The sequence below is a fragment of the Drosophila yakuba genome, chromosome 4 (genome assembly GCF_016746365.2).
Source record: "Drosophila yakuba strain Tai18E2 chromosome 4, Prin_Dyak_Tai18E2_2.1, whole genome shotgun sequence".
Lineage (NCBI taxonomy): Eukaryota > Metazoa > Arthropoda > Insecta > Diptera > Drosophilidae > Drosophila > Drosophila yakuba.
The window spans coordinates 254973-275780 of NC_052531.2; the positions used below are offsets into that span (position 1 = coordinate 254973).

The 20808-nt window shown below is 32.8% G+C and overlaps 3 protein-coding genes across 35 annotated transcripts in view; 2 read left to right on the forward strand and 1 right to left on the reverse strand.

Annotated features, from left to right (window-relative positions):
- LOC6523713 (zwei Ig domain protein zig-8) overlaps positions 1 to 20808 on the reverse strand; it is a 42618-nt gene that overhangs the window by 3687 nt on the left and 18123 nt on the right. The window contains exons 8-9 of one of the 4 annotated variants that reach the window (XR_006245264.1): positions 2772 to 2969; positions 1068 to 1383 (exon numbers count right to left, since the gene is read on the reverse strand). The exons of 2 other annotated variants lie outside the window; for them this stretch is intronic. The gene's annotated coding sequence lies outside the window, so the exon portion shown is untranslated. Of the gene's footprint in view, positions 1 to 1067; positions 1384 to 2719; positions 2970 to 20808 lie in introns of those variants that run through there. One more of the 4 variants, XM_039377108.1, reaches the window with a different exon arrangement.
- On the forward strand, positions 144 to 4842 carry LOC6523711 (protein yellow). Of its 4 annotated transcripts, none has more exons than XM_039377106.1 (4): positions 144 to 238; positions 2746 to 3412; positions 4157 to 4511; positions 4675 to 4842. In XM_039377106.1, exons 1-4 carry the CDS (start codon positions 150 to 152, stop codon positions 4818 to 4820), a joined length of 1257 nt encoding a protein of 418 aa, XP_039233040.1. In that variant the 5' UTR covers positions 144 to 149; the 3' UTR covers positions 4821 to 4842. The 4 variants fall into 4 exon arrangements, with proteins under 4 accessions (XP_039233040.1, XP_015046761.1, XP_002099586.1 ...); XM_015191275.3 differs by lacking the exon at positions 144 to 238 and adding an exon at positions 1502 to 1737; XM_002099550.4 differs by lacking the exon at positions 144 to 238 and adding an exon at positions 1502 to 1737 and having other exon boundaries at positions 4157 to 4842.
- On the forward strand, positions 5184 to 20153 carry LOC6523712 (dentin sialophosphoprotein). 27 transcript variants are annotated; one of them, XM_039377081.1, is made up of 16 exons: positions 5212 to 5269; positions 6552 to 6594; positions 6937 to 7491; positions 8613 to 8693; positions 9143 to 9223; positions 9673 to 9753; positions 10204 to 10284; positions 11140 to 11220; positions 11738 to 12028; positions 14015 to 14096; positions 14565 to 14753; positions 17012 to 17230; positions 17763 to 18184; positions 18233 to 18347; positions 18627 to 19055; positions 19468 to 20153. In XM_039377081.1, the coding sequence occupies exons 2-16, from the start codon at positions 6571 to 6573 to the stop codon at positions 20085 to 20087; spliced, it is 3351 nt and encodes a 1116-aa protein (XP_039233015.1). In that variant the 5' UTR covers positions 5212 to 5269; positions 6552 to 6570; the 3' UTR covers positions 20088 to 20153. The 27 variants fall into 27 exon arrangements, with proteins under 27 accessions (XP_039233034.1, XP_039233035.1, XP_039233030.1 ...); XM_039377084.1 differs by having other exon boundaries at positions 17769 to 18184; XM_039377085.1 differs by having other exon boundaries at positions 17859 to 18184.

Consider the following 20808-nt stretch of genomic DNA (forward strand, 5'->3'; position numbering starts at 1 on the left):
ATATGAACATTTAAGAGCAAATATACAATTTTAGAACAAAGACGATTTCCGACTGAACCGCGTGTGGGCGCCAAGGGCAGTTTCTTATACATATGTATGTGTATATATATGTAGTAAAACATATGTTTTTTTTACACGTACGTATATAAATGACTTTTTTTTACAATGGCTTGCTGCTATTTTTTGTTATATACACATTAATAACCACGTCTTCAAAGGTTGGAACCATTTTTTTAAGGTGATTTATTGCCACTCTATCCTTCGTCCGTTCGCTCTTTTAAATTGTTTTTTTTATTATTTAAAATTTTAAAGCATGCTCTATAAAAATCTCGTGAACTCTTTTATTGTACGGAATTGCGAGGCAGAAATTTCAACACTAACAGTTTTTGGCGGTTTGTGCTTAGAGTAGGCGTGGCTAAACGATTTTTAGCAAATCGATAGAAATGTACATGCCTAATATTAAAATGAAACAACATCAAAATATTTTTCAAAAGTGTTGGCATGGCAGTTTTGGGCGATTTGTGGGAGTGGAAGGCGTGGCAACATGAATCGATACATTTACCCTGCGTATGTCCCTGGAGTCTGCATCTCAACTTTCTAACCGTTATAGTTCCTGAGATCTCCACGTTCATACGGACGGACAGACAGTCAGACAGGCGGACATTGTCTAATCGACTCGGCTATTGATCCCGATTAAGAATACATATACTTTATATGATCGGAAACGCTTTACTTTGCCTGTCACTTTTAACGATTCTAGTACACCCTTTTACTTTACTAGTAACGGGTATAACAATTGGAATTAGGAACCACCTGCTATCCTTTTTTTAAAGTTTCGACAAAAAAACGGAGACAAGGAGATCGGACTGATTAGACCAAAACTTATTATTAATGGAATATGAGACTGGTCAGGCAATGGACAGAGTAACAAATCCCAGACCAAAAGCTGGATTTAATTGTGGAAATAGGTCGTAGATAAAGGTCGTTATAAAGCAAGACGGCCTACAAAATGTCATAAGCTAAATATTATTTCCATATATTAATATCATATAAATATTGAAACTTACATTAAAACCAAAGGAAACCAGAAACAACGATATATTCGAGTTCCCAGACTATGAGATATCCGTTACTCAGTTATCCGAAAATGAAAAATTTAATTTTAATGCACAGTAAACAAGTTCAATATTTTGTTATTTAAGATTTTACTACAAGCTTAAACCAATTGTGCAACAAAATGACAATCTAAAATAAATTCGGCTGGTAAAGATCAAGACAACATATTGATACATATATATATAATTGAATAAGCTTTTTCCATAAACAAAGCTTAAGCGTTGTCTCTAATATCTTACAAAAAAGCTCTGGCCTGCATCGAAAAACCTGTAAAACAGATGTTAAACATACAAAATATCAGTCTTTAAACGTTGGTAGATCTGAACGACAGATTCCATAGATTAAGTCGAATTTTTGGGAATTATTTAAGTTTAATGCAGTTACAATGCACTACAGGACTATTTTTAATATAATTACGCAGTTGGTTTTTTTATTAAAGACTTCAAATGGAAACTTAAATGTTCAACCAATTTTTCAACCACTTTATGGCTATGAAAATACTTCGCAGTCGTTTTGGCAGAACTTACAGAGTGAAAGTCAATTCGAGACCGTTTATGAATGGAAATATTTGGATTTCCTATACTCAACTTTTGTACAACGCCAACAATCTATTTTAAATGGGTAACGAATATTATATTAAAGTTAAACATTAAACATCGCATCTGGCCAATCACCAGATCGGTCGAAAAACTTACAACGATTACTGAAACTAATACGAGAAATTCAGCTCTCGTAGTAGCCCTAAGTTCCCGAATAGAAGGAATTAAAAAAAAAAAAATTAATTGGAAAATAATTCCATAATAATAGATAACAAACAAATTGTAGTTCAAAATAATGCAAAAAAAAACTTACCTAATTTAAGTTTAATACGTTTGAAAAGTGACAACATATAAATTTCTTGCTCTAAACCCAAATTCCCGTTTAAACTTTGCAGGAAAGAAAATAATTAACGCTTAATTATAACCATGTTTAAAAAAATATATAATTCTTTTCATGTGACAAGATAGGTAAAATTTATCTTTAGCTAATGATTATTTTCTCAAAAAAACTAAGAATAAAGAAGACAGAACGCTATAGTCGAGTTCCCCGACTATCTGATACCCGTTACTCAGCTGAAAATTTTTTCCAAATCGAGAAAAATTTACAAACTAACAAAAAAGTGAAAAAATGTCGAAATGTGTTTATATTTTAGGTTAAGCAACCAATTAAATGGCTTTTAAACTAACAGTAGCAACGAACATAACATGGAAACATAGCAATGATCAATGATAAAATTACAATTCTGGATATTAATTTAGATTGGATAATAATTTTGGCTCCTGGTGAAGTATTTGTGTTCTTTGTCTCCCTCTTGTTCAAAGGACTCTTGGATGACGCCTGCCCTTGTCCGTCTGTCTGTCCGTATAAACGTCGAGTAAAAGCTAGAAAGATTACACTGCATAGACGCACTCTATTTTTGTTGACCCATGTTGCCGCGCCTACCTCAAAAACAAAACATTTTGAAAAATGTTTTAATATTTTTATAATAGTCTTGTAAATTTTTCTTGATTTCCCATTTGGGCGTTAGAGTACGCGTGGCACCGATCTCAAACAAATTGACTAATTATTTTAATATATTTTTATTTACAGTGACTTTGTATCAAAAAATAATTTACCTTTAGGCATTGATGTCCATAATAACCGCCTGTTTGTTACAACTCCTCGTTGGAAAAATGGTGTACCTGCTAGTTTAGGTACACTGCCGCTTCCTCCAAAAGAGTCCAGCCCAGCAATTAAGCCCTATCCAAGCTGGGAGGCTCATGGAAATCCAAACAATCCTGACTGCTCGAAACTAATGTCAGTTTATAGAACAGCTGTAGATAAGTGTAATCGAATCTGGCTTATTGATTCTGGAGTTGTCAATGCTACAATTAACTTAAATCAGATCTGCCCACCAAAGATTGTTGTTTATGATCTTAAAAGTGACAAACTGATTGTTCGGTACAATTTGGAAGCTTCTCATGTGAAGCAAGATTCGTTGTACTCCAATATTGTTGTGGACGTTGTAGAAAATTGCGATGATGCGCATGCTATCGTATCGGATGTATGGAGATTTGGCCTTGTTGTTTATAGTCTAGCTAAAAACCGAAGCTGGCGTGTGACTAACTATAATTTTTATCCGGATCCAATTGCTTCAGATTTTAATGTTTACGGATTAAATTTTCAATGGCTGGATGGTGTTTTTGGAATGAGTATATATTACAATAAGAAAATAATGCAACGCGTTCTTTATTTTCATCCAATGGCAAGTTTTAAGGTGAGTATAAGCAAAGACATTAGAATTCTAATGTCTTTGGTATAAGGATACGACAAGAAACTAACGATTTCAGTCAGAAGTTTGCATCGCATTAATAATATTTTGCAACCCTATAAAGTATATATGATTTAGATCAGTATAATAAGCCGAGTTGTCCACCTGTCCGTTTCTACGCAAATTATCTTGACTACTTATAATAATAAACTATTATACAATTACAACAATACATTTCATCATATTGATTGTCTTTGGTGCACCCTGGTATTAGCTTCTTTGAGTAAGGCTGCATTTATCTTATTTCGTTTGCATTACAATCACGAAGCGGTGACTTAAATGCCATATCTGCAGCAACTACATCAAGCCAGATGAGAAATTAAAAAAAAAATGCATTTCCACTCAGTTTTTTATTGTCTAAATAACGGCTCACCAATTTACTCCCAAAATCCACCCCAAGACTCAACATTTGACGTCACTCTTACTTAAGGTACTAATCTTTAAATTTGACTCTATAAATTCTAAATCTTAAAATATAAAAAACATTTCAACATAAATTTAAGTAGACGAATTATCTGCAGCTTCAAATATATTGTACGGTCTGAAAACGCTTCCGTCTTAATGTCTCATTTTTATTAACCAAACTAGCAAGGCCTTACAACTTACGAATTCCCTAAGAATTCTCTCTTAAGATTTCCCAACGTTTTAATAAAAATATTAATAAGCCAAAGTTCTTAATATTTCATCTAGGAGTTTATGGTGCCTATGAAGCTCTTGTTAAACGAATCTGTTTGGCAAATGAATAATCAAGAATACGCAAAGTACTTTGTTTCGATTGGAGACCGAGGGTATAATTCTCAATCATCTACCTCAGGAATCACCAGGAATGGCATTATGTTTTTTACCCAAGTTCATCAGGATGCTATTGGATGCTGGGATACATCAAAACCATACACTCGAGCACATTTGGATAAATTGCTTAATTTGGAAAACTCAAATCTTATTAAATTTCCAAATGATTTAAAAATAGACAAAGAGTTAGAGCAAAATGTGTGGCTTATAAGTAACCGACTACCACTCTTTCTATACAGCAATCTAGACTATGGTGAAGTAAATTTTCGAATTTTAAAGGTGAATGTGAATAAGATTATACGCAATAGTATTTGTAATCCGGATAATAGTTACATAAATAAATCAAACTCCGCTTTTGTGTTAATAGAAGAAGGACAATGTTATTGAGAACTTTCTATACAGCTATCTAGACTATGGTGAAGTAAATTTTCGAATTTTAAAGGTGAATGTGAATAAGATTATACGCAATAGTATTTGTAATCCGGATATTAGTTACATAAATAAATCAAACTCCGCTTTTGTGTTAATAGAAGAAGGACGATGTTATTACAAACTATGTTAAATAAACTAATGCACAACAAAAATTTGCAATTGTTTGAACTGCTTTGTGGAAATACCCTTTTCGAAATTGCTCACTTCTGCACACTAAAGATGGTAACACTTATTATAATTGTAATTTGTGGGCAATGCATTTTTTTGGCAGTTCGATAGAAATTTTGGGCCTAATAACTTTTTACGGCTTGTATGCAAATGTTGTCGCGTTATTCATATACATATATATATATATTGATGGACAATAATTAAAATTAACAAAAATAATATTTTTCAAAAGTGTGCGCGGGACTATCGATATGCCAGAAAAATTTTGAAATTTCTCGATTCCATTTCCGATAGCTGAGTAACGGGTATCTAATAGTCGGGGATCTCGACTATTGCGTTCTCTATGTTTTTAATTTAATTTTGGAACAATAATGCCAAGTCGATCGTTTGGTTTTGTAAACTTATATATCGGTAATTATTATACTACCAATAATATTAGCACTAAGCTGCAATAAGGTCTTGGACTTGTAGTTACATATTACAATTAATTATAATACGTTTTGTTTTGTTAAAATAATCGTAATGTAATTTTGGATTTGGAGGTGCCACTATTACTACTATTTTTAAAGTGTGAGAAAGTTATTGTCTACCTATTAAATTATTTGTAGCTTGGACATGGTTATGTTAATGCCCCCTGTAGTAATGTGAAGCAAACTTAAATAATAGTTTCCAATGGCGAATAAAAATTTTCCACTACGACGTGTTCGTTTCATAATTCGGAACCCCTTTTATTCGGAATAAAGTGTTTTTGGTATAGTTAAAACCATTTTTATCTTTTTTATAAAATTTTTGAAAGAGAATATTACTTTCTATGGAGAAATCTCAATCAGCAATAAGTATATATTCCATGCATGTTACAGTATTTTTTCGCGGTATTACTAATTATTTTTTAATATAATCAAAATTGGACGACTTTTACTTAAAGATTTAAGCAAGGTACATATAAGACCCTGCGACTTATAATTATAAATATAGTAAATAAAGTACTCCGTTCCAATAAAAGGGGCTCTCATCGAAGTGCTCGTTTGTTGAGCAATAATACATACATATAACATACATATAAATTTACGAGTAAATATTTTTGTATTTGTAAAAATATCTGTATTTGTGTGTGAGTTTTAAATATACATTTCCCAAATTTCTGTATGCGAAAGAGCCAATAATCAAGTAAATAGCATGTGGACAGTGTGGAAGCTATCTTCGATGTGCAATCATATTCCTCAAGACGGGCGTATGAATTCATGTTCGTTCTATTGGCCTATACGGATTTAGTTTTATTATTGTCATTCAATAATTCGATACTACAGCATTGTTTGCAGTAAATATTTTACATATTTAAATATTTTAATTAGGCAAGTGAAAGATAATATTTAATACATGTGTAAATTATTATTATGTTTATTTATGATAAATGAAAAATTAATGTGGTAAAAGCAAAAATAACACTCATGTTTTATATGGCTCAAATTATATATTACATAAGAACAGCGCTAACGAACTTTAATTGCGTACATATGTACATTCAGGATATTACCCGATGTTTTATAATACATTATTATAAATTAAACATGTTTAATTTTTTTATATGTGCAGGAACTCGTCGGTTACCGTCGGTATTTTGATACGAGTACATTTTTATGTACATTTTGATCATTCATAAATTCCTTGTTGCTAATTTTATTATTATTTATAGATTGGTAAAAAATTGAGAAATGGATTCTACCTTAAATATTGAGGTAAGTGAAAATGCAAAGATTAATTAACTAATTCTAGTTCAATATAACATTTTAATGAAATTATGGACAGTGGCAAAATTATTTTACAAGACTGGAATTTATTCTGATCTTGACTCCAACTTCTTTAATATATAGCTGGGACTTGACAATATTTGTAAGGAGAAAGCTGTTAAACATTTTAGTTTATATAACTTAATGGAATTATTAGTGTCAGTCATTAAAATAAATATAAAATATATGCTTTTTTGCACAGTTATAATATACCGATATAATAAAGTTATAATGTAACCGTTTATACAATAGAACTAAACTTGACAAACATATATTTTCTACAATCTTAAGGAGAAAGAAATTGAAACAAAAAATGGAAGCCAAAAAGTTAACGCTGATGTGGTTAAAATTACTTCCCAAGATTACGATAACTTCAATGAAAAGCAATTAGAATCTGATATTCACAGTGATTTTGAAAATTCCGTCACTCCAAGAGATAATGAAGATGACAACGATCTAAAAATTGAAGAAAGCGAAACGGAAGACTTCAATTCAGAAGACGAAAATACAACAGATTTAGGACAAAACCCATCTAAACCAATAGAAAAGCCGTGTTTAAATAATGACTCATCAGATGCGGAGAGAACTCTTAAGATGGAAAACCCCATTATTATCGATTCATCTATTAAGACGAACCCATCCATATCTGTGGAAAATTTGTCCACCGTTTCTGAGAATAATTTAAAGTTGGATATAGTAGAGGGCAATACTATTGGTGAAAACTCGTCGAATGCAGAAAAGGCATCATCCGAAGAAGATGCGTTGAACATTCTATATGAAGGCGAAGAAGATAAAAGGACCGAAGTTTGTTTATCACAGGACAACACTAAATATTCGGAAGAAAAAGTATTTGTATAAAATGAATAAATGATTTATATTATCGCCTCAAGCTTATTTAACATTATATTTATAGAGATAACATATATAAAGTTTAAGTAAACAGTCTTTAAAAAATGCTTCGGTTAAGCAGCTATCGTTTGAACACTTTTATATTTTTGAAGGAAATTTAAGGAAGTATTAGCAATTAATTTCGAAATAATAATTATCCCCTTTACTCGTAAAGTAATTTTAAAATTAAACAAAAGATGGAAAGTCTGTCCGTATAAACTTCGAGATCTCGGTTGTAATAGGAACCGAAATATTCATTTTTTTAATGACTAGCATGTCTCCACTTTATTTGACTGAGCTAAGGGTATATTTTCTCATTAGTTTATGTTAACTTAATTAAGAGTCCCGCCTTATTTGATTTTTGTTTTATAGCTAAAAGACAACCGAACAAAATCGCTCCTTACATATTTGAAATCGTTGCACCAAAAATATTTTGATTTTTTGGCATTTTAGAAAGTTATAGAAAGTTAGAAAGTTTTGGCCTGTATAGTTCTTGCCATGCCAAAAGTGTTTTAATAATTGGGGCACGCTTAGTATCTATTAGAAGTGTACTTTATTATTGTAGCAGTTGCAATTTTGTTTTTTTGTCTTGACAATCAGTAAATGTTTTATCATATTAAGTTCACAATATTTTCTTTTCCTTTTTTGTCATTTTATAAGTCGTTAATTTGTACGACATTTTAAGTGCATGTTTCCCTTAATTGCAAACTTAGCCACAAGATCTAATAATGGTTCATTGTGGTATTAATCCATCGCATAGGCGGCCTTTTCTGCATTTATGCTTTCTGGGTTTCAGCGTAACGGCTTCTTCAACAATATAAAGATTAAGCAATTGAATGGCAATGAAAAAATTATTGACATGGTGGGAATCGGTTTTTTTTTACAACCCAATATGGAGAAAAATTAGTAACAGTAAAATTAGTAATAGTAATTATTACTAGATTTGACTGAAAATGTTGGCCAATTGTTTAAGCGGCCTTTGATTATAATAATATACAGCTTGCTAAAGATTACTTACTGTTTCGTGCATATTATCTAATATTAGTTTTATTTGGTGATTAATAAATTACTTTTTTTAGAATGTCAATGAAAAAACAACCAGTGCATCTGATTTGAAAACCGAAAACTCTACAGCAGACAGTGTTTCGCTAAATGAATCTGTAAGTATGGCCCCAAAATGGTTTTATAATGACGCTACCAGCAAAATTTGTTTAAATAAACACTTCATGAAGACACTATCTGTATTTATGCCTATATACCATTCCGAAATATAAAGTTCAATGAAGACGGAATAAAAGTGTAGACAATGCCATCCATACTAAATATGTATGGTTTGTGAGCATTAGAGTGAGTGTAGCAATAAAATATTTGGCGTACCGATAGAAATAGACAAAACAACTAATAAAATAAAAATAAATTAAAGCATGTTTTAATATTGTGGACGGGGCGGTTTATGGGCATTAGTGTGACAGCATCAGGAAACAAACTGCACTGCGTCTATGTATGTCTCTGGAATCTGCATTTTTAATCACAAGTTTTTAGCTTTTTGGGGTTCCTGATATTATCTAATATTAGTTTTATTTGGTGATTAATAAATAACTGCTTTTAGAATGTCAATGAAGAAACAACCAGTGCATCTGATTCGAAAACCGAAAAATCTACAGCAGAATGTGTTTCGCCAAATAAATCTGTAAGTATGGCCCTAAAATGGTTTTCTAATGACACTACCAGCAAAATTTGTTTAAATAAACACTTCATGTAGACACTATCTGTATTTTTGCCTATATACCATTCCGAAATATAAAGTTCAATGAAGACGGAATAAAAGTGTAGACAATGCCATCCATACTAAATATGTATGGTTTGTGAGCATTAGAGTGAGTGTAGCAATAAAATATTTGGCGTACCGATAGAAATAGACAAAACAACTAATAAAATAAAAATAAATTAAAGCATGTTTTAATATTGTGGACGGGGCGGTTTATGGGCATTAGTGTGACAGCATCAGGAAACAAACTGCACTGCGTCTATGTATGTCTCTGGAATCTGCATTTTTAATCACAAGTTTTTAGCTTTTTGGGGTTCCTGATATTATCTAATATTAGTTTTATTTGGTGATTAATAAATAACTGCTTTTAGAATGTCAATGAAGAAACAACCAGTGCATCTGATTCGAAAACCGAAAAATCTACAGCAGAATGTGTTTCGCCAAATAAATCTGTAAGTATGGCCCTAAAATGGTTTTCTAATGACACTACCAGCAAAATTTGTTTAAATAAACACTTCATGTAGACACTATCTGTATTTTTGCCTATATACCATTCCGAAATATAAAGTTCAATGAAGACGGAATAAAAGTGTAGACAATGCCATCCATACTAAATATGTATGGTTTGTGAGCATTAGAGTGAGTGTAGCAATAAAATATTTTGGCGTACCGATAGAAATAGACAAAACAACTAATAAAATAATAATAAATTAAAGCATGTTTTAATATTGTGGACGGGGCGGTTTATGGGCATTAGTGTGACAGCATCAGGAAACAAACTGCACTGCGTCTATGTATGTCTCTGGAAACTGCATTCTTAATCACAAGTATTTAGCTTTTTGAGGTTCCTGATATTATCCAATATTAGTTTTATTTGGTGATTAATAAATTTCTGTTTTTAGAATGTCAATGAAGAAACAACCAGTGCATCTGATTCGAAAACCGAAAATTCTACAGCAGAATGTGTTTCGCCAAATGAATCTGTAAGTATGGCCCTAAAATGGTTTTAGAATGACCTAGCAGCAAAATTTGTTTAAATAAATATCTGTATTTTTGCCTATATACCATTCCGAAATATAAAGTTCAATGAAGACGAAATAAAAGTGTAGACAATGCCATCCATACTAAATTTGTATGGTTTGTGAGCATTAGAGTGAGTGTAGCAATAAAATATTTGGCGTACCGATAGAAATAGACAAAACAACTAATAAAATAAAAATAAAATAAAGCATGTTTTAATATTGTGGACGGGGGCGGCTTATGGGCATTAGTGTGACAACATCAAGAAACAAACTGCACTGCGTCTATGTATGTCTCTGGAATCTGCATTCTTAATCACAAGTTTCTAGCTTTTTGAGGTTCCTGACTCGTTTAATAATCGTGATCAAGAATATATATACTTTATATGGTAGAAAACGCTTCCTTCTGCCTGTTACATACTTTCCAAGGAGTATACCCTTTTACTCTAGGCGAGTCGTTATGGCCATGTCCGTCTGTCTGTCCATCCGTATGAACGTCGAGATCTCAGGAACTAGATAAGCTAGAAAGTTGAGATTAAGCATACAGACTACAGAGACATAGACGCAGCGCAGGCTTGTTGGCACGCCCACTCTAACCGGGTATCAGATAGTCGATGAACTCGACTATGCGTTCTCTCTTGTTTTATATTAAATTTGTTTTATTAATTATCTAGATTATCTCGATTTCATTGAACATGTTGGCCCATTATTTTAGGTGCACTTGTATATTATAATATACAGCTTGCTAAAGAACTACTTACTGTTTCGTGAATATCATTATTAACTTTAATTGGTAATTAAAAAATTACTTTTTTTTAGAATGTGAATAAACGAACAACCACTGCATCTGAGTTTTCGGCCGAAAACACTAAAGCAGATGGTGCCTCGCTAAATGAATCTGTAAGTATGAACATAATTAGTTATATAACGACACTACCAGCATCACTCTTTAAAATACAAATTCAGGTGTAATTCAAAAAAATGTAAACACCTTATGTAAACACTATGTGTATTTCTGCGTATGTACTACCATTCCGAAATATCAAAGCTTTGAAATGCTTTTTCTATGGTCAAATTGGTCATAGCCATGGACATACAAAGGAATAACATTTTTTGACGCAGTGCAAATATTTTGTTATATTTTTGATTATTTCAAGTTATGTGATTTGATGGTCCGACCCGTCGTATAAGCTACCTGTAAAAGATATACGACTGTAGGGAAAGTTTCGTGCAGATAACCTTTGAACTGATAAACTGAAAAGGACGGACTTATGTATATAGACTCGGCTGTGGTATTGATCGAGAACATAAGTAAAAACAATATTTTTGGAAAAAAAAGATAAAAAGATAAAAAGTGGTAAAGAATCATTTACACAATTAAATAACTTTATTTTGCAATATTTTAATTTTTACATAGCAGAACGAATTTAATAACCAAATTCTGGACATTATATCGGATATAGATATAAATATTAAGGCACAGGAAAAAATAACGCAGCTAAAAGAGCAAGAACTGAAACTCATTCAGAAACAGAACGATCTGACAAATAAAATCCAAAAGCAGCAGATCCTAGCTAAGCAGCTCAGTGGACAAAATCAGCTTACACGAAATAATTGTCAAAGTAGAGAGCTCGAATTACAAAGCCAATATGAAAATGAGCACCGCGGACCCACCTCGACACTGTATCAGAAAAATACGTCTAGCAAAGTAAGTAAAGAACTAATAGGAATTATTAACTGCCTACAACATTAATTTGTTTTAGCATAATTTATTATTTAATCTAAATATTTGTTTATATTTTTGAAGAAACAGAAATTATTAAAGAAACTGAAATTTTTGTTATCGGAGTAACAGACATCGGATAACTTAACTATAGTTTTCCTCATTAATTCATGCTTTGAATTAAGGTTTTAAAGCCATATAAATTTTTTGCCAAATAATGATATATCGAAAACATTTCGGCCACTCCCATTCTGACGCCTACAAGCCATTTTTAGCGTTTGTCACGCCAATTAAAAGCAAGAGGGAACGCTATAGTCGAGATTGTCGACTATTTGATACCCGTTAGTGGAAGTGCGAAGGTGAAATTTCAACACTGAGAGTTTTTGCGGGTTTTTGAGCGTTAGAGTGGGCGTGGCAAAAAGTTTTTTTTGCTAATCGATATAAGTTTACAAGACTAACACAAAAATAAAAAAAATATCAAAAAAATTTTTTAAATTGTCGGCATGGCAGTTTTGGGAGGTTTGGGTCTACAAACTTGCGCAGCGGCTATGTGGTCGCCTAATTAATTGTTTCAGCTTGCTTGTTAAGTATATTACAAAGAGGTTGTGTCTTATACGTTTTTTTTTTACCAGAGCCACCATGGGTTTTGCCGCCTGAATGACTTTTCTAATAAAACCTTACCAACTATCACTCCAGGTGTTTTGGCAAAGTTTTATGTCGTTAACGCGTTTGCGTTAACCGGTGTTGTGCGTAAGTGTGTTCTTAAACTGATATTGGGCAATATAGAAGATATTGCCGATAATAGATGTATACCTCGTCTTTCTTTATTTGTTTTGCTTTGTTGGAAACTAAGCTTTCGTTTTACACAGGTGAATGTCCTGTCGTACAAATATGCTCGAGTGGGCACTTGTAGTTCAAGTGCGGTGTGTAGCTGATCTGGCAAGTGTGCCGACCATATTAATGAGTTTGAATAATGACTACCACTCGCCGATGTAACAGTGCTGGTAGATCCAGATCCAGATCCAGATAGATGCAGTTTTATGACAAAACTGTTTGAAACAAGAAACTTAAAAGTTATAGAAAATTTTAATTTTTTTAATAGTAAATTCTATATTCTTTGAAAAGTATTGAACACGTAAAAGGAATCGTATCCGATATTTAAAGTATATATATTCCTGATCAGGATCACTAGCCGACTATATGTGGCCATGTCCGTAAACATGAGGATCTTAGGACTATAAAAGCTATACAGATTAGGCATGCAGATTCCAGAGACATAGAAGTAGCGCAAGTTTGTTTCCTGATATTGCCACGCCCACAAACCGCCAAAAAGCACCAATACATCAGATAATGATAAGGGGAAAGCCGAGAAACTAAAATTTGTTTGTACCGAGCAGTGTACATACAAAGTATATATAAAAACGCTCTTTGAAGCACATACCCAATGAGATTCTATATTTAGAAGTTTCATGAACATTTCGGACGCTCACATTACGCTCTATACAGAAAAGTACATATATGCGTTGTGTATGTATGGACATAAAAATTTGTATTCGAAGATGTGTTTATTTTTTTAAATTCTCTTTGTGTTTATGAACTTTAATAGACATAGACGTCAATACATTTCGTTACTATTAAGTTGCACACAAAACTATGAATTGTATAGTAGAGAAAACAAGGGGCTATCGCCCAAGTGATCTTATTGATCCTAGTAAACGTCAAATTTTATTAAGCCTTAGTAAGCAGCTTTGGCAGAAAAAAAAAGTAATTCCTTCTAAAATTTGACTTTTGCTTCCATTTCTAAACATCTTGACCAATTTTTCCAAAAAAAACGATTAAAAATAAATTATTCGCTAAAGTACATACATTATACGTATTATATAGCTGCGTAATTAAGTAAAAGAAACATTTTTAAGACATGGTTGCAGAATAAGAGGATATATAAAAGTTTACATTTAATTAATAATTTAGGAATCCACTAACGTGTCAAAGACGGTCGATTTGCGAAAAATATTTACACCTGCGACCGATGCTGCTGAAATATTACCGAATCGTAAGTACTATGACATGGTTTAAATCTTAGTAATAAGAAAAGGTGATACGTAAGAGTCGTACTACACTGGTAGGCACAATTATTTTGACAAAATGTTCTTTCGTGTTTCTCAGTACTCTTTGATCTTGAGCTTGAACTAAAATTCTTGCTACTTTCTTTTATATGCTATTATTAATATGCTATTTATGAACTTTTGCGCACTCTTTGAACGCTGCTGATAAAAGAGTACTGAGGAACACGAAAGAACGTTTTGTCAAAATAATTGTGCCTACCAGTGTATTGTATTTACCATTACTTAGGCAGTAAATTAACAAGACTAATTTGCGTTTATTTAAATTTTTATTTTTTAAGCTTAAAATATCTATATAGCTTGCTACAGAAACGCTTATAAAATTATTTTACGTATTGCCTTTAAAAAAAATTGAAGTGAAAATATGATAAAATTAATATTAAACTTATTTAAAATAGGAAAGCTATATGCCTCGTCTGCATTTTATTCTCCAACACTACACCCTACAGTGGAAGACCAAGTCGAGCTAGCGCGAAGAATTTCACATTCATTAAGCGATATCAGTAACCAAACCTCTAAGGGTCAGTCAATGTATGTCAATCGCAAAAAACGGTCAGACAAATGGGTTCATGAAGGTAGATCTCAAGGTATGGTGTTTTTTTCAATTTTTTTTGTTGACAACCTAACTGTCAATTCTTAACTTATCAATTCTGATTCTTACAATTTATTATTATAACACTGATTGCAAGTCTAACGCTACACAGTCACAGGGATTCCCGATTTTATTTTGAGTTGCCATCGTATGTAGTTTTTTTTTTAATTTTAATTTTATAAAAAATGTAACTAGGCCTAACAGAAATTCAGTTGCGTAGTTTAAAGTTCATACTTTTAATAAATAGGTATTTTTATAGTATGTTCCGATTATTTTTATATAAGCATTATTAACCCAACAATACCGCACGTTTTAATTTGATAGGTTTCGGTACAACCCTCGAAAAAATATAAACACTCGCAATAAAATGTATGAAACATAAAAGGAACAATGTCAAAATTCATTTTGACCAATTTTATTGTCAACTTTTTTATATAGAGCTGGTTCTAAAGAAAATGGAATAATATCCACAACTGCTTACTTTGAAAAAATTGGCAAAATTCACTCTTTCCATATTCGGCGTACATAATTTGTCCTGCAGGAAATATATATTAAAAGAATGAAAATGATGTATACCGATTAAAACATAAATTAGACCATAAATTGACCATAAAGATCAGAAACAACGAAGGTACATTTTTTAATGCTAAAGGGAGTTATACAAAATTTGTAAAATTTTTAATTTTATTATTGTTGTTAACTTATGTGAAATAATTTATTGTATAAGCACTATCACGAAATCAGTTGTTTTTATTGCAGTTTTTTTGTAAATCAGCAATAAAAATAATATAAATATCTTTCTCCGTTCTGGAGTTACAATCAGGCATGCTCCGGTAATCGAATTCGTAAGATATTTACGATTTTGATTTGAAATCGTAAAATTGGTGCTCTGGTTTTCGAAATCGTAAGAGTTTTTCGATTTGTAAAACGGGCACCTTTGCCTGGTCGAAATGAAAAGCAAATGCCTTTTTTCATATCAAATCAGATCTTTTTGACTAAAGGGAAAAAATATTTAACTCAGTGGTCTATTGATGTTAATTCCACATCCCCACAAAATCATTCTGCAACTTAGTTATTTTATAAAAAATATATTTCTGCCTTTTTCGTTTCACCAACAGTATGGCAACCTTCGCGATAGCTTTTGGCGACGTACTTATCGACCCCTTACCAAATCGTAAATTGTTGTTGCCGACGCCAACATTTTGTTTGTCAAATATGAGATGTGGTCAGAAATTTTATTTTATAAAATAACTAAGTGGCAGAATGATTTTGTGCTGATAAGGAATAAACATCAATAGACCACTGAGTAAACTATTTTTTCCCTTCGTAAATAAGATCTGATTTGATATAAAACAAGAGAGAAATCGATAGAAATTTACAAGAGCAATACAAAAATGAAAAAATTATCAAATTATTTTTCAACCGTGGCAGTTTTGGGCAGTTTGTGGGCGTTCGAGTGGGCGTGGCAACATGAATCGACAAACTTGCGCTGCTTCTATGTCTCTGGAGTCTGTGTGCTTAATCTTAACTTTCTAGCTTTTGTAGTTCCTGAGATCTCGACGTTCATACGGACAGATGGACGGACAGATCGACTCGGCTATTGATCCTGATCAAGAATATATATACTTTATATGGTCGGAATCTAGTCTACCCTTTTACTCTACGAGTAACGGGTATAAAACGGCATTTACTTTTCATTTCAAATCGAAAAATTCTTACGATTCCGAAAACCGAAGCACCAAATTTTCGATTTCAATTCGAAATCGTAAAAATCTTACGAATTCGATTGCCGGAGGGAGCATGCCTGACTGATTTCAATCAGCAAAGAAAATGTAACTTTTGTATGATTTGTATGGCAATTTACTTCACAAGAACTGTTATTTGAAAAAGAGCATAAAGGCTTAACCATTTTAAAATTACACAGCATTACAAGCTCAGCTCATACTTATCACACATATGCATACACCTTCGTGTGTGGCGTATTTATTTTAATATACTAAATGACGCATTCGAAAGCCTAAACGGTTTTAAAAATGTATAGAATCAGTTATGTTCATTTTCTACCGTATACATTTGTATGAGAATCAGCTTAAAAGGTTAAAATATAAGTAGTGATTTAGTTAACCAAATAAATTACTTATTGCTTATGAAATCCTCCTTTTCGTATTCTTATATTGTTATTAAAGATATATAATACTTACAAGAATCTACTGAGTTATAATTTAGAAGTATACACAATTTTTACATATTCAGGGAATGATGCTATAAATCCATATAAAGAAAATTCTGAAACAAATTCCACAATTGAACTTAAAAAGTTGGAAAAAATACCTCTAAAGCTTATAATGAACCCAAATGGAAAAGTTCGTGATTATAATTCGCTAAAAGAATTGATTAATGTAGAAGCTGGCCTTTTATCGCCTGACAATTGCGCTGAACTAATAACTGCACTTCAACTTCATCAAGGACGAGGTAATTTTATAAATTTTAGATTTGATTGTGAAGTTATTTCAATAGAAGGAAAAAACTAATTGAATCCACAAAAGAAAATTATTTCACTTTTAATGTTAAATAACATAAATATAATTTATTTCTTTGTTTATACAAAGAAATCCCTGGTAGCTGTCAGGCGCTCGACCGCCATATGTATTTATAAATATAAAACATTTAATTTATTTATCCAGTTTATGGAATTTATATTAGACCAAATGACTTTAGTGAAAGTTACTCGTAGGATGTGGTTTATATCTCACGATATACCAAAATTCCGTACAATTCAAGTTTGAAAACTAAATTTACAACAAAATTAATTACTTGCTTAAAAAATATTATATTTCATATTATCTGTTTAAAAAACGGAATTAGTATCCAGCTAAATAAATAATCTTAAATTTTCTTGCCTTGCTTTATTACTGATGCTTCCTGCGCCGCTCCTGCTGCCCTTCCGACGACGCCGCTGCCAACGCCTTCAACTTGAGTACAACTAACTTCATAAAAAATGAAGGTGCAGAACTTTTTGCAAAGCGCCGCAGAAAGGCTGATAATTGGGTTGTTGATGAATCCCATTCAGGGACTCAATATCATCCATCTGGTATTCCAGATTTGCAGCAGTATCACCAAAGACCGAATCTAAGCCCAAACATTTTGCCGGCGTATTCTGATGCTGGGAAGCATCGCGTCCAATTGAACATTCATCAAAATCAGCTAATTGAGAGGTATTCAAAACCGGGACTGCAGGTCGTCCAGTCTCCTTGGAAAGCAGCTTTGCAAACTGGTTCAGCGAGCTCAGCGTTTCTAGAGGATACCAAGGACCAATGTTTTTTACCTCCTGCTTTATCACCAATTCCGTATTCCCAAACTTGTTGTAAGGACTCGACGGACGCTATTGAGCCCATGTCATATGGTTCTCCCAGATACCATACAAATGTATGAATTTTTCATTTCATAAACTTAAATAACAGAATCTCTTCACAGGCAATTGCTTCTTCGTCACGATCCGTCATTGTACCCTCGAATCCACAAAGGGATCTCGCATATACACCATGCGTTGCTCAGGGCTGGGGAAGCCGAAATGTGGAACTACCGAAAGGTTAGTAAACTCCTTTCATATTTGTAATAATATTTCATACTTTTATAAATCCATAAATAGCTTTTTTTGCGTGAATGAAAAATTACGGTGTAAGAAGTTTGAAACGTACATTATGTATATAATTAAAAAAAGAAAATTATGTACATATGTACCTTTATGTGTCAGGCCTTGCAAAGCTAAATATTTTCAGTGATTCGCTTTGGAGAAAAAACTCTAGTATATTTATATTTCAAACTCTTTTCAATGTAAGGAAAGTGAATCATCGTACTAATATTTCAGATTCTTTTCAATGTAACGAAAGTGAATCACCGTGGCAGACTCAAACCCATTTCGGGAGAGCAGATGACAGCGATCATAGCTTTAATAATAATATATTCGGAGAGAGCATGGCATCTAACTTTGCTTTTGATGTGCAGAATCGATTACATTCCCTAGAAAAATTTCAAAAATACTTTTTGGATTACCAGCGCCTTGAAGTAGAAATTTTACGAAACAGGGAAGGTGCTGCTCGTGAATTACAGCCCGAGGCTTATGAAAGCATTAACGATTTAACTCCACAAAATGAATTTAATGTGTTAAGTGGCGAAGAATTAAAAACCAATTATGACCTAGATGAAAAGGTAAATGTGCGTGAATTAATTGAATCTTTTGAGAAACAAAGTACAACGAAACTAAGACACGTCGTAGCACCAATAGAAGGCAATGAAGGCAAGGTTAAATTTTTTTCTGTGTCATGTTTTTGTGTACTTGTATGTGTACATATATGCAAAAGAAAAATTTACATACATGTATGCATATAAAAATGTTAAATAACAAATTGTTGAAATCCTAAAGAACTGCACGTTACTGATAGATAAAAGGCTCGATCGAAGTTATATCCTGTGTAAACTTACATATTTATTTTCTATAAAGAAACATGTCGTTATTGCTGTTATATTAACACTACACCTTTAATACAATAGTGGCCATGGGAACTTAAAAATTTTAATTTAAAATTTTTTCAAAACAAGTAAAAGCTATTTGTAGTAAATTAATAATACATATGTATTTATATGTATAAGTGTCAGTCATGTTTTACATTTTTAAACATACTCATGTATTGCTTTCCTTTTTTCACCAGGCTTATACGTTCCGAAAGAAATATCTCTCTCTAGCTATGCAGCACCCCCACAACAATGCGGAGGGCACGCGAAACATGGTGAACTGTCATACGACGACTCTTTTTCGCACACGTTACCAAGGACCAACTTTTATGCTAATGAAAATTCGGTTGGAAACATTGGCATAGGAGAATTCCCTTTATCAAAGCCATTGACAACTGGACTTAATATTGGAACCCCAAAGCAGGAGCCTTACTCACCGCCTAGCTATACAAAAATAGTACCTGGGCTCGAAAAAGTCAAATTTAATCAGGCACCACTACCCACAGAGAATTTGGCTAGGTATGAACAACCCGATAGGAGAAGCTTGACAAGTGGAAGTCCACAGTACCTAAATGCACTACAAAACTCTCAAATACGCAACGCATCGCCAATACCTTTTGGAACTTCTTTGAATGAACAGACTTCGTGGCGTCCAAAAGGCCTACTAAAGGGAACCTCGCTCTCTCCGCTGCCGAACCAAGTTCAAACCTTTAACAAATGTGCCAGGGGTTGGCGATCCACACCAGTCAAGGAACAGTCCTATTCAAGTCAATACACCTCACCATTAGCTGGAAACTTACCGTACTCTGATTTTTAGGTGTTGCTTTAGCAACTAAGCGATTTACGACATTAACCAATTACTTACACGATTATAAAAAAAATATTTAATGTGTTTGTTTATTTTTATATTATTTATTATAATGGTACTGCATCGAAAAATAAATTCAATTGTTTAACTTGCCAAGCTTTTTTCAAGATTGGAACATTTTCATCTGGCCGTGTCCGTCTGCCCGAATGAACGCCTCGATCTCACGAACTATAGAAGCTAGAAAGTTGACATTAAGCATGTAGATTCCAGAGACATCGACGCAGAGTGCCACGCCCCCGCTATTGAAAATGTTTAAACGCAATGTAAAATCGCCTATTAAAATAGTTGTGCAACTCCTTTATAATATACTACTATTCTACTTCAAAGCAAACTAATAACATGAGTCAAACGAAATACGCGCTCAACGTCAAAGAGAGCAAGACAAGCGTGGTCTAACGCGTATTACTCATTTGTATCATTGCAACCCACGTCGCGTTAAAACAGCCCCAACCTGACACACAAACTTATACCAACAACACAAGTACAAAGGCCCGTCCTTTTGCACTAAACATGTCATCAAACGGTTTACCATGCAAAACCATGCGAAACCAAAATTTCCACATGGAGTTGCTAATATCAACGCTCCAAAAAAATCAATTGCTGCCCTACGAATATCATTGTGGAACGCCAACGCGTTTTACTGCATAAACTAGAAATAACTCGATCCTTA

Bases quoted from the DNA above. Each gene is read 5' to 3' on its own strand.
- LOC6523711 (XM_015191275.3), top strand. From the start codon at position 1,502: ATGCACTACAGGACTATTTTTAATATAATTACGCAGTTGGTTTTTTTA. The intron at 1,738-2,745 runs GTAACGAATATT...TTTTATTTACAG, and splicing joins CAACAATCTATTTTAAATGG to TGACTTTGTATCAAAAAATA. The intron at 4,512-4,674 runs GTGAAGTAAATT...ATCTAGACTATG, and splicing joins ATACAGCAATCTAGACTATG to GTGAAGTAAATTTTCGAATT.
- LOC6523712 (XM_039377081.1), top strand. From the start codon at position 6,571: ATGGATTCTACCTTAAATATTGAG. The intron at 9,224-9,672 runs GTAAGTATGGCC...AACTGCTTTTAG, and splicing joins GTGTTTCGCCAAATAAATCT to AATGTCAATGAAGAAACAAC. The intron at 14,097-14,564 runs GTAAGTACTATG...TATTTAAAATAG, and splicing joins TGCTGAAATATTACCGAATC to GAAAGCTATATGCCTCGTCT.